Below are 12,633 nucleotides of genomic sequence, written 5' to 3'. Positions count from 1 at the left end.
GTGAAATGGTTGAAAAGGTCGATAAAACGGTCGTCGAGCTGGATCTGGAGGTCTTCTCCAAGTCAGCCCTGGTAGCCTGCCCCACATAAATCGTACCAATCGTATCACGCCCTACGCTACAGCCTGGCGTTCTGGCATTACCACTTCCCCGCTACATCACTTCCAACGACACTATATTAGACAGTCATCTATTGTGATTGCCTTGCTCATTCCAGCCGACCTGCCTCGAGACCATGAACACCGTGTGCGGCCTTCAAAGAGGCCTTTCTACTATGCTAAGCGCAGTTGGAACGGAAGGCTGAGTCCTCTCCGTGTTGTAAAGCTTTTGAACTGACAGCCATCGAATGCCATTGTGATAGGCAGAATAACGAAGGTATCATAGAAGTACTCCCTATATAAATCAGACAACCTCAGCGCAATGGAGCTAGCAATCTCGATCCAAGTGGGTTTTGATCCTCATGTCCCCTACGCTTTCCAACTTCTCCAAGCTCGCCATTACACCGAACATGGAAGCACCATCTCAAGGCACTGTTCCTGCCACATCGGAAGGAAAAGGCAAAGGCAGAGCGCCACCTAGCGAGGATAGCAGCTCTAGCTCCGATGACAGTAGCAACGATGGGGGTGATTCGGACGATGAAAACGACACAAACAATCCAGCAGATGACCCTGAAGATTTCGAAGATGATGACCGGGAGGAAACTACCAGCATTTCCGATAATAAGTCTCTATTTGCCCTAGATCATTGTCGCCAGCATGATTCCACATACGCCTTTCAAATTGCCTCCGCGAAGGTGAAAAACTACAGCCTGCGAATCGAGCGAGGAACTCCAATACGCTGTTCCTGTCAAGAAGAAGATTGCCGCCACAGGCATTGGCTCCTAGATCAACTTTTAAGGGTCTCGAGTGGACAGGTCGCTGGGCCCTCTGAGGTTGATCCATACACACGAATATCAGCGAGGGGTTTCGAGAACGTCTGTTTAGAACTCAACTGGGAACTAAGAGGACCTTCAGTAGATGTGGAAACCGAGTGGCAGTTGCAGAAGCGTGTCAAATCTCCTTTCGAGCGCCATCAGCAAACAATGCGCATGCTTGCGGACCGCGTGAATATTGTCCGCGATATAATGGCCACCCCAGCCCCACTTCATACTACCGATGACCACCGAAGAAACCCGCTACAAAATCCCGAGACGATCAACGCTCATAATATCTTAGTACCTGGGGACATAGAGGCTACCCTGTTTCGCTTGCTAGTGCTCGATGAACATATATTCCATCAATATCAACTCCGGATACCGACCAATATTCAAGCCTCGGACTACTTCTTACAGATGAAGCGGAAGGCACAGGAGACATGGGAACTTCTGGATGAATACTCTATAGATGGACCTGTCTATGGTCGTCATTATGATGTAATATGGTGTGGCCAGATGCTGGTCAACATTGTCGAGGCGATTCACAATCATATAAGAGACAGACTACCTCTACCGCCGGCTTCCCGAGAAAATGCTGCCTACGCCCTTGTTTCAATCCTCCAGCTGGTCGTCGACAAAAACTTCGAGATTTATGGCAATTCCGCCAACTGGGTTCGGCGTAGACCCAGTCATGAGCCAGGCAAAGCACGCAACCTTTACATGTGGCTGATTGGAGAAGTAAGTAGTGCAAATCCTGCAGGCGGGACTTTTGTACTCAGGGCGCTGGAGGATGTATCTGATACGTGTCGCAGTGTTGCGCAACTAGAAGCAATTTCTAAAACGATAGCGGAAATCGCCTGGTCTGCTCCCGAGCCCTATAGAAAAAGATTGAGTCAAATCATTGCACGGATGAGGGGCGCGGCCGAACCTGGACCTGGACCTGGACCCCCACCAGGACCCGGGCCGGATTCTGGGTCTTCATCGAAGAGACCAGCGGCCCCTGGCCCATCGAAGCGAAACGTCAAGAGAATGAAATGAAGGGACCAGTAAATTCAAAGTACCGTGCTCTTCACCTGGAAGCGGGTTGTTTGAGAACACCCGTTTCTATGGGCGGTGCGCATTCTGTCGCTATTTCAAAGTTTCGCCAAAAGTCTTACGTCTCCCTGTTCTCCTTGGTTCTTATTTTCCTGGAAAATATGTCATTGGGACCTCCTCAGAAACCCACAGCTGCTCTCCGTCATCTACTTAAATTAACCCGGGCGGTTACACCTCTGCCAAAGGCGGGCCTGCAGAGCTTTTACTCTTCTGTGTTCATTTTTGACCTCTTGTATATGAGTGTCTCACCTAGGATTTAAAGATTATTGTATCATAGATTGAAAGTGTGTCTCAGCTTTCTAACATTTGGTCTACATCGTGAAATTTGATAAAATATCACAGCTCCTCTTCAACTCCTTGCTAGCACTCCGTTCTCTACGCTCACACGTAGGCTCCAGCTAAGTGTCATCCCACCTCACAGTACGCATCCTTTGTTTTCTCATTCACGGCGTTTCATACCATCTGAAGCCTCGATTTCTTCTCTTTTTCAATTGCCTGATTGTCGATGATAATCACAGGCTTCCCTTGCATCTTGCCCGAGTGGGCAAGCTCTATAGCTTTAGGCACCTCTTTGATTCCATCAAACGGATTGGTTTTTACTTTGATATTGTGCTTTGATACAACCTCCAGCATTTTCTTAATATCCTCTCGGGATCCTTCGCTCATTAGCTTTGAACTCATTTCTAGAACGAGTTTCAACTTACCTGTCAGGCTTCCATCTAAGGTTTAGAGAATCTTGGTTAGCACCAGCTTGCGCGAACAAGCTAAGAATAGCGGAAGGAATAGATGCTTACGTATTTTAATATCCCGAAAGATCAGCTCTGCAAAAGGAACGCTGACATCTCGCGGCTGCGCAATTTGGATAAGCATGCCATGCATTTTCGTCACAGCAGCTCCCAAAGCGGCAGCTGTTTCGTGATCGCTGACGTTCAAGGTAACTTCCGCGCCTTGACCTCCAGTGATCTTTTTGACTTCTTCAACTACCGTTTCCTTGCTCTTTCGAGCATCTATGGTAGCATCTGCTCCAGACTCCTGGGCCAAACGTAAACCCTCATCACGAGCATCAATGGCAATGACACGGAAGCCAAGAGCCTTTGCAAACTGGACACCAAGGTGTCCCAATCCACCTCCAGCGCCAACAATTGCAATAGCCTCTCCGGCCTTCAAGCCAGCCCTCTGAGCCCTAGCAATGCCTCCCCCTACAATTCGTCAGTCCACAGATATGCGCCTGTGATCAAAGACCCTTACAGATAGTTATTCCAGCACACGCCAGAGGAGCAGCGGACTGAAAGCTGATATTGTCGGGCAACAGACAGCACTCTCGGCCATCAACAACCTCATACTCAGCAAAAGATCCATCTATCGTGACGCCCAAATAGCCACCCGCATTGCTGCAATAATGCGAGTCTTCTTCGGGCCCGGTGCAGTCTGCGCAAATCCCACAGCGATGATAGCATAGGCTGCACAGGATCCTATCGCCAACGTGAAATTCGTGGATAGCAGACCCGACCTTGACGACTGTGCCGGAACCTTCGTGAGAGGCGATACATGGTAATCTAGTACCCATTATACCGTCCGATACCATGCCATCTGTATGGCACTATTTAAACAATAAGCGTGGCAATAATTTAGAAGAGGAGCATGAGAAGAAGAGTTTAGATCGCCATCTGTAATCTCATGCCACAGAATAGAAATTGACTAACCAACGAGCCCACAGCAACTTTCACGAGCAGATCATATTCATTGATATCCTTTCCCGGAGTAGGAACCTCATGGATTTTATATGGTTTTTTGAACTATTCAAATGTTATTTCAACTCGTGCGACTGTCAGGGTCGTTGGAGAGGGTACTTCAATCAGCTGAGCTGCTAGCATCTTTTCTGGGATTTGGCTGGCCATCTTATGTAATATTTCTCGTGCTATGGTAGTAAAATCTGAATTATAAAAAAGTAAAGTAGTAAACAATTGTACCTATATCTCAATTCAAATGTCGCGGGGTACAAGTACTATACGAAGGTATCCTAGTCTTCGACATTACGTCAATCTGCACGAATTAACTCCGAAGGTTATTCGGAGTTTATTACAAAAGATTTAAGGGCCATTTGAACGTCACAGTGCCAAGTCACAGCAACGTGAGCCCAGTTTGTTTTGGTCTCAAGTCCCTACCTATATCTACCTACCTACATGATACTGTAGATACGCTAGCCCGGGCAGTTCAGTCAGCCGCGCGCTTGGGTTCTCTCAAGTCTCCACAAGCATCCGCGCGTAATAGACCCTGAAAGGTAGTTGCTCTGATTCGGGACCTATCTCACAAGCACTTAATTTCTAACCCAAAGCAGGTGAACGAACTACGGGACGCTCTTGACCATGAAGGACTATGCAGAAATGGGACTTTTGTCAGACAAAAGTCTTCCGGCGCACGATCAAGATTCGGACCGTTTCGCCAGCTCCAAGAACAGTCGTATCTTGAAGAAAGCGGCATTTTTGTCATTTATCATGGTTATGTTGTATTGCTCCTACAGTATGCTGTTCCGCTCGATGCTCGTTGTGGCAGGCACAGGACCAGGTCAAGCAGTTGGATCTAGCGGTGTCTCAAAGGGCTTCTCAAAATTCTCACAATACTTTGACCCAAACCCAGAAATATATCCCGGCCCTACAGCTACTGGACGAGCTCCTTTTACGGCTCAAGAAACTATGGCACCGATGGGAGAGAAAAATAATAAAACCATTCAGCAAATGTTCGGTCATCTTTCTCCGTATTCTCCCAACATTATTGGGTTCGGAGTAGAGGAACAACCACTTCCTCCAGGCGCCAATATCATACAAGTTCACGTGAGAAGTCAGTCTTTTTTATTGTAGCTTAGCTAATGATATATAGACGCTTCATCGTCATGGCTCCAGATACCCTACAGTGAACACCAACGTCCAAGGTTTTGGTGGGAAAATGGCCAAGATCAGTGGGAAATACAACGCGACTGGTTCGCTCTCCTTTTTGAATACTTGGTCCTATGGATTAGGTGAGGAGATCATGGTCCCTCAGGGGAGGTTGCAACTGTTCGAAAGTGGTGTCAATCATTACTATAACTACGGCCACCTCTACAATCCAAACAGCAAAATTTTGGTGCGAACAACTACTCAAATGAGAATGCGTGAGGTTAGTCAATACATTCGTTCCTAGATCCCGAAGGATTACTGCTAAAAACTCTGGAAAGTCTGCGTGGAACTTCCTCACAGGTTTCTTCGGGTTCGACTGGGCTTCCAAGGTAGACGTGGGCTATGGAATCGAGGGCGATGGCCAGCATTGGAACAATTCACTCGCTGGATACGACAACTGTGATAACGGAAACAGTTTCCGCAACCAGGGCGGTTTCAATGCATCAGAAGAATGGCAAGGCATTTCCCTCCAGAATGCAACAGAACGCATAAACTCCATGATCGAAGGCGTCGATTTCACCTTGAAGGATGTTTATGCGATGCAGACTATGTGTCCTTATGAGATTGTAAGATTAATCCAACTATTCATCACGTTCCTTTCAGGTCGTGCGGTGACATTGTGACTGACCACAACAGGCCGCATACGCATATAGTCCTTTCTGCGACCTTTTCACAACGGCGGAATGGGAAGCCTTTGAATATGGCATCGATATTATGTTTGCAGGTTATGTTGGTTATCAGTCACCAACAGGGCGAGCAGTCGGCCTTGGCTGGGTCCAAGAGCTGGCCTCGAGGTTGAAACGTCAGACCCTAGGCTATTCCGTAAGTTGCCAATTCATGATCTCTCCAACTTCCGATATCACATTCTAGTAATAACTCCCAGAGAGTTCTGGGACATTGCGAATAATCGGTCAATGGATCGAGCCTCCTAAATTGGTGTCGAGGAAGTTTTGCTAACTATTACAGGGCTCCCAAATAAACACAACTTTAGACAGCAACGAAAAGACATTTCCAGTGAACCAAAGTCTATATTTCGATTTCAGCCACGAGTAAGCAATACCCAAACAAAAAGTCCTACACTTTCTGTGAGCTCCGAGGCCGAGAGCTGTGTTAGGAGCCAAAAAAAAAAACACGTGTTCCGCAGTACATAGGAATCCGGCTCCTGACAGCTCCCGAGCCCTTCAGCTACCTAGACCGATTCGGGGTTTTATCATACTAATTCGTTGGGCAGTACCAACATCATGAGTATCATCACAGCTCTTGGCTTCACGCAATTCTCCCAATTCCTCCCCGCGGACCACCAGCCTGGCCTCCACAACCTCACCGTCTCGCAAGTGACCCCTTTCGCAGCGCGTCTCGACATCGAGGTTATCCGTACCCCCCAACCACTCCTCCCAGACCAACAGTACAATACAAATGGGGAAGAGACGCAGTATTTACGCTTCAAGTTGAATGAGCGGACGCTCCCGCATCCGGAATGCGGGATGGATAGAATGGATGGCTTGTGTGAGTTGGATGTATTCTTGGGTCTGGTGGAGGGGTTGGAGCGAAAAGCGGATTATGAGTATGCCTGCACGGCAGACTATGAGGCTGTTCCGTATGGAGAGATTACGGATGGGAGGCCGAATACGTGAGGTGGGTTGATGGGGGAGAGCGCCTGTTTTTTTTTTTCTTTTCTGGCTAGAATGGCTTTGACGAAGCTGAGAGCCTGTATATATAGTCACCCTTATCCCAGGAAGCATAAGTAAAATTCATTATAATTCCCCCTGTACTAACTTTTCAGTCCTCCTTCTCTTTCCGCCTCATAAAGTTTTGAATTTCTTGACTTTAGTGATTCAAGGTATATCCAGGCAAACCACCAAACGCTCTTTCATCTTCAGATCACCAACTTCAACATGCAAACAGTTCTCGTTCTTACTTCACTAGAACGGGTTTCAATCTGCAAGAGTCGCGGAAGCACGAAAGTGATTATGCGCTACCAGATTCTACACAGCCCATGATAGTCTTATTGTCCACCTCACCATCGGACAGGTGAAGGCAGGTAAGTCCACTTAGTAATTCGATGCATTCATTCATTTACGCTACAATAGGCTTTCTCAGCACCTCGATCGCAGCTGGCTGGCTGACATGGAAAATCGCTATAAAGTACAGTACCAAACGCAAAATAGAATAGAGTAAATAAAAGCAAAGAAAAGACGTCTTTGTACCGAACTACGTATAGTGAAGCTAAATTTTCATAAGAATCTACCATTTTGATAGTACCTAGTATATAGTCATGCACTATTTACCTTCTCTAAGGACAACGACAAAGATAACCACCGCTATTAGAGGTCCTTAGCATGGAGCTGAGAAAGCGAAAACTAATTCCTAATACCGGGAGAGCATGCAGATGCAAACTATCTTCACGGCACTATGACTATCCTTCTTGCAGCACTTCGGGGCAAGCCATGGCCAGCATTGTACCAAGAGGCACTCACTTCACTAGTACCTGTTACAAAGTCCGTCAATCAAAACAGGATCACGAACAGCATATTTCGTAGATTCCGCAACAGGTTGAAATACTGCTCTTGTATCAACTAGAAATTTTGGTGTCTACTGCTTAAGATGCGTAGTTTACATCGCCCATGCGGAATAAGACATCATATTGACAGCTACCACCTTAAGCGAAGCCCCTTTCCATCAGCATCCAACTTGAGCCCAAACCACAACTACCACATACACTGGTGATTGATTCCCAGCACCTGTTTACAAAGCACAGCATAAGTGTCGACTTTATTTGTAGATTTTTCATTCATAACCGAGCTAACTTTTGCCCAATTTATCAACTCCCGATTATGCATAAGCCAATATCGAGCTGGTAAAAGGGTATGAAGACATCGCCGACTGCTACAGAAATGTCTGAACTATTTCACCTAAGAAACGCTGGGTTCAAGCGTAACGCCCGCCATGGTGTTTGCCCATCCTATCAAGCGCCAATGCTTCTCAATACGACGACTCAAAGCAACCTTCTCGCCGATGTTTGTGCACGCCGGACTGGTGAGTACCAATTTCGCAGCATCAGCCCTCACAGCGACTACCTTGGCTCCGGTTGCCGTGGAACCAATGTTCACCATTAGAACCTCATTCTTCGCCAGCTTAGCGACCTTGGCTTGCTTGCCATCGGCAGTCTTGACACCCAATAGACGACGGAGCAAGAAGTAGTTGACTTCGATCTCGGTGTAGATATCTGGTAGTCGGCCCTTGAGTCCAAGAACGAAACCAACCAGACGATCAGCACGGCAGAGGGTAGGGTCAATTCGTGTTCCGACACCAATAAGCCCACCCGGGACTGCGTACTTGAGATCGTTGTGCTCCGAGTTTAGCGTGACAATTCTGCTGAAAATTGGTGTGCATTTGATAGCTCCCTTCTCATCTCTAGTAACAATTCCAGGTCGGATCTCGATCTCGTCGCCGAGCTTCAAGACACCGTGCAAGACACTCCCACCAGCCACACCTCCCTTCAGCTCTTCGATTTCAGCGCCTGGCTTGTTGACATCGAAGGATCGAATGACAATCATCTCAGGGTCCATGGAGAAATCTCTGGGAGGGACGGGAATTGTGTTGACAATCGACTCGAGGATAGCATCAATGTTGAACTTCAGTTGGGCAGATATTGGGACGATGGGTCTCTTATCAGCAACGGTTCCTCGAATGAACTTCAATATCGACTGGTAGTGTTGGTTTGCACTCTCCTCCTTCATCAAGTCGACCTTGTTTTGGAGAATAATGATCTTGTCAAGCTTCATAATCTCGATAGCTGCAAGATGCTCGGAAGTTTGAGGTTGTGGGCAGGTTTCGTTACCTGCAATTAGTAGGAGAGCGGCATCCATGACTGCTGCGCCAGACAACATAGTGCTCATGAGAATATCGTGACCAGGGCAATCAACGAAGCTACATATGTTAAAATCATATCCTTAGACTTGAGGATTTCAGGAACTTACGAGACGTGTCTAAGCAATTCATATGTACCTTCACATCCTTCTCGCTCACAGGGAGGATCCACCTCTTTCTCGCTCTTGTAACTCCTGAAGCATGTTGGTCTGGGACATTCGGGGTTATTGCACTTGTAGATCTTCGCATTGGCGTAACCAAGCTTGATTGTGATATTGCGCTCCAACTCATTCTTGAACCGAACGGTCTGGACTCCTGAAATCGCCTTCACAACGGTAGATTTTCCATGCGCCACATGTCCAATAGTACCGATATTGATCGTTGCCTGTCTGGCGATAATTTCGGGGGTCAGAGGAGTCAAGGACTTAATATCCAGATCCTTTGGCTCTGTTTGGGGTGGGAGAGTAGGGCGTATGATAGCTGGGGCAGTTTCTTTTTGTGCGGACTTCTTCAGCGCCGACTTCACTGGCTTCTCATCAAGCTCAGGAACGTTGTCATCTACATCGTTTTGTGCGTCAAGTCCCGGAGAGCCTGGACCAGAATCCGAATCCGAGTCCAGATCATTGCCGTATTTATCACCGTTCGCCGCCATAATGGGTGGTTTGTGGCGGGGTAGTTTTGGTATAGGTTTCGATGTCGTGAGGGAGTGACGCGCTTTTCGTGACTGCGAGGAGACCGCGTGCTTCAACAGGACCGGATTTGAAGAATTTCGATGTCTAGGGGAGGAGGCGCGGTCGTGGTTTGTTACGTGGATGCGCACGGAATTTCGACGTCTTTCAGGTATTTGACTTTGAAGTGGGTTTGAGTCACAAAAAAAGCCGAAGCGGGCTGGAGTCCGCTTTTATTTTGGGGTACGCCGCTGCCGCTACAGTATTGCTGTCTGCTGTAGCTTTCTCTTCACAACACAACACAAACAACATTACCCCACCAGCAAAAGTCGCATTGCTCTCTCTCAATCGACTCCCTATTATAGCATTGGACTGTTTCAAATATGCCTACTCTAGGCTTGAATGCGGCTCAAGCCCTCCCACGATTTCTCCTTCCAAGATTAAGCTGGCAAACAACGTCCACGAAGAACCATGCTGTTCGAGCATTAAGCACAACAGTATCCACATATAACTCTCCTTCCAGGCCTCTGAATACTGCAGAGAGGAGGCAAACTATTCGCAGAAGAGACGGTGGGCTTGCGCGACCGAGAACCAGCATCCTACAAAACCCCTCACATCACCAAGCTTTTCATGCCACCGCTCGTCAAGCGCGGGACCACCATTTTGATACCTTGAAATTCGTTCAGCGGTTGCAAGAGGAGGGATTTACGGAGGCACAATCAGTTGCAATGATGAAAGTGCTCAGCGATGTCATCGAAGAAAGGTCCGTTGCCTCTTTAAAACTTCTCCACGCTTGTCTCAATACTCAAGACATGGCTGGGAAAGCTAGCTAAGAGCTTGCCATTGACTTATGCCTTAGTATTCAGAACCTAACACGAACAATGGTCCTACGGGAAGACCAGGCGAAGGCAACATATACGCAGAAAGTAGATTTTGCAAAACTGCGCTCAGAGCTGCTGTCTGCAGACTCTACAGAATCGGCAACGACGCGGGCAACTCATGAGCGACTTACCAATGATCTCGCCAAGCTGAATGCCAGGCTGAGGGATGAAGTCGGCAGAACACAAGCGTCTGTGAGACTAGATCTTAATTTAGAGAAGGGACGAATCAGAGAAGAAGCGAATGTACAGGAGCTAAAGATCAAGGAGACAGAGACGAAGATTGAGCAAGAAGTCGCAGGTCTCAGAGAGAAGTTGGAAGCAGTCAAGTTTCAGACTTTGCAATGGCTTATGGGTGTTTGCACTGGTAAGAAAGAGGAACTTCTGAGCGAGGCAATTGCTAACAGACTTAATAGGTACTGCTGCTTTGATACTAGGTGCTTGGAGGTTATTGATGTAGAAAACTGGCGAATCAAGCCTTACGAATCCAGAAGGATGAAAATTTGCACAGTCGCCTAGGGCCCCTGCGCCTCGAAATCTAATTCGTTCTACTACTGCAATATGGTAGAGTGGTTGCGACGTGCAGTGCTTCTTTACAGAACTCATCCACAGCGGGCGTGCTTCAAGTGAACGAAACCGCATTCCAAGTTTGCAATCTCTAACCTTCAGGTCATTAAACTGATGATATATGAGGGTGGTGCCCGATCGATACCAAAATACGACTAAATATACTGTTCCTAATAACGTCTGCCTCGTCTTAAGTGAGTGCTTTATAGGGTCTTACTCGCCACTTAAGAATTGTGAAGCCGTTTCGTTTCGCTTTCCTGTTAATCAATCCTAAGGTCTTTATCCTTCCACACTATCAATTATATTGGCAACTTTTCATGGCTGGATATTATCCGACTTCACGTAGATATTCGTCTCGAAATGCCATCGTTTGAGCACTAGAAAGCGCGACACACTTTTGAACAATGTGAAGTTCCTTGTATTCACAGATAAGTAACTAGACCTTGTATAAAACAATTCAAGAGTGAACGAAAGTTGTACTTCAAAGAGATTATTAGATTTGAAAACCGAGCTAGGCTGTAAATAAACTAGCTTATAGAAAGTGGGGCTTCTTTCAGGGGGGGTATGTATATTACAAACTACAACTTCTTGCTTTACTTATGCAAGTAATCTTTTCAATTTTTGATTAGTATTGAGACTGCTGCAAGTGCTTGGACTCTCTCACTCTAAATTTCGCCACCTCACGTCGTCCTTTATTCTTGTTCCACTTGTTCCACTTGTTCTTGCATTTGCGACTGATGTACACTCGAAATGGTTTCCTCTCAAATACCCAAGGAGTGCATCATCAATTGGAAGCCGCTTCAAAGATCATCCAGTCATGCCGAAACAATGTCTCCTATTAGCTCTAGTGGTAGCATGCCCCATCATTTTACCAAGAGGCTTCGAAAAGCTTGCGATTTATGTCGCCACTCCAGGATCAAATGCTCTGGAGGGAGCACATGCCAGAGATGTGCAAGTAACGGGCTAAAATGCAACTATGGCGTATCGATGAGACATGGACGGACCAAAGCAGCTGCCAGACCAACCTCATCATTTTCCAGTAGGACGCGGAGTGAGTCTACAATTCCAAAGGAGGAAAAAACAACCCAGAACGCGGAGCTCCCTAGCTTTACCAATATCGATCTTATGAGCAACATTGATACAGATGATTGTCTCAGCGATATGGCCGTGGGCGCCGATCAAGAATATCTCACGGGTAGTGGCGCTTTCATGAGGGCTAGTCCCATGTCCAGGGACTTAAATTTCAACTATTCAAATACAGATATATTTCCCGTATGTACAGTACAGCCAATGTGACACCCATGATACATTCTTGAAAAATTGACTGCTAATTGACCCTAGATCCAGTCATCTGAGAAAGACGTTATTTCTAGCAGAGCAGGACTCGGAATCAGTACGCCCCAGCTGCAATTGCAACCAAGTATGGACTTCTCGTTCGGAGATTCGCAACTTGATATCGGCACTAGATCCACAGAATCAGCTGGGCTCCCCCCAACCTCATTCAACGCCGGAGCTATCTTAGGTCTCGGCTCCAGGACAAATTGTCGCTGTCTGAGTACCCAGCTCTTCTGTGTCGCGGAGCTGTGCAATATAGAAGATCCTATCAACATTGCGTTGGATGCAATTTTGCAAATTGTGAGAGAAAAGAGCAACAGCGTGGAAGAGTAGTAAGTAAACCAGCGTTTCAGTTGTTATACTACTTTGCGTGAGA

At 46.9% G+C, this 12,633-nt stretch overlaps 4 protein-coding genes across 4 annotated transcripts; 3 read left to right on the top strand and 1 right to left on the bottom strand.

The window, feature by feature from the left end:
* Window positions 1-233: 233 nt before the first annotated feature.
* LHYA1_G000483 (uncharacterized protein) lies at window positions 234-1,949 on the top strand (the record flags this gene model as incomplete). Its single annotated transcript, XM_031145475.1, has 2 exons — window positions 234-242; window positions 444-1,949. 2 exons carry the CDS (start codon window positions 234-236, stop codon window positions 1,947-1,949), a joined length of 1,515 nt encoding a protein of 504 aa, XP_031009193.1.
* Window positions 1,950-4,372: 2,423 nt separating this feature from the next.
* phyA_0 (3-phytase A) lies at window positions 4,373-6,573 on the top strand (the record flags this gene model as incomplete). The annotated part of the gene is made up of 6 exons (XM_031145474.1): window positions 4,373-4,837; window positions 4,884-5,159; window positions 5,218-5,505; window positions 5,576-5,761; window positions 5,906-5,988; window positions 6,171-6,573. The coding sequence occupies 6 exons, from the start codon at window positions 4,373-4,375 to the stop codon at window positions 6,571-6,573; spliced, it is 1,701 nt and encodes a 566-aa protein (XP_031009192.1).
* A 1,278-nt stretch (window positions 6,574-7,851) lies between these two features.
* Window positions 7,852-9,461, bottom strand: GCD11 (Eukaryotic translation initiation factor subunit gamma; the record flags this gene model as incomplete). The annotated part of the gene is made up of 2 exons (XM_031145473.1): window positions 7,852-8,869; window positions 8,920-9,461. 2 exons carry the CDS (start codon window positions 9,459-9,461, stop codon window positions 7,852-7,854), a joined length of 1,560 nt encoding a protein of 519 aa, XP_031009191.1.
* Window positions 9,462-10,358: 897 nt separating this feature from the next.
* FMP32 (Protein FMP32, mitochondrial) lies at window positions 10,359-10,815 on the top strand (the record flags this gene model as incomplete). The annotated part of the gene is made up of 2 exons (XM_031145472.1): window positions 10,359-10,722; window positions 10,772-10,815. 2 exons carry the CDS (start codon window positions 10,359-10,361, stop codon window positions 10,813-10,815), a joined length of 408 nt encoding a protein of 135 aa, XP_031009190.1.
* Between the last annotated feature and the right edge of the window lie 1,818 nt (window positions 10,816-12,633).

The sequence above is a fragment of the Lachnellula hyalina genome (assembly GCF_007821495.1).
Source record: "Lachnellula hyalina strain CBS 185.66 chromosome Unknown contig00007, whole genome shotgun sequence".
Taxonomy (NCBI): domain Eukaryota; kingdom Fungi; phylum Ascomycota; class Leotiomycetes; order Helotiales; family Lachnaceae; genus Lachnellula; species Lachnellula hyalina.
Note: the sequence above shows the minus strand (reverse complement) of the source record. Positions and strands in the feature narration are given on the sequence as shown.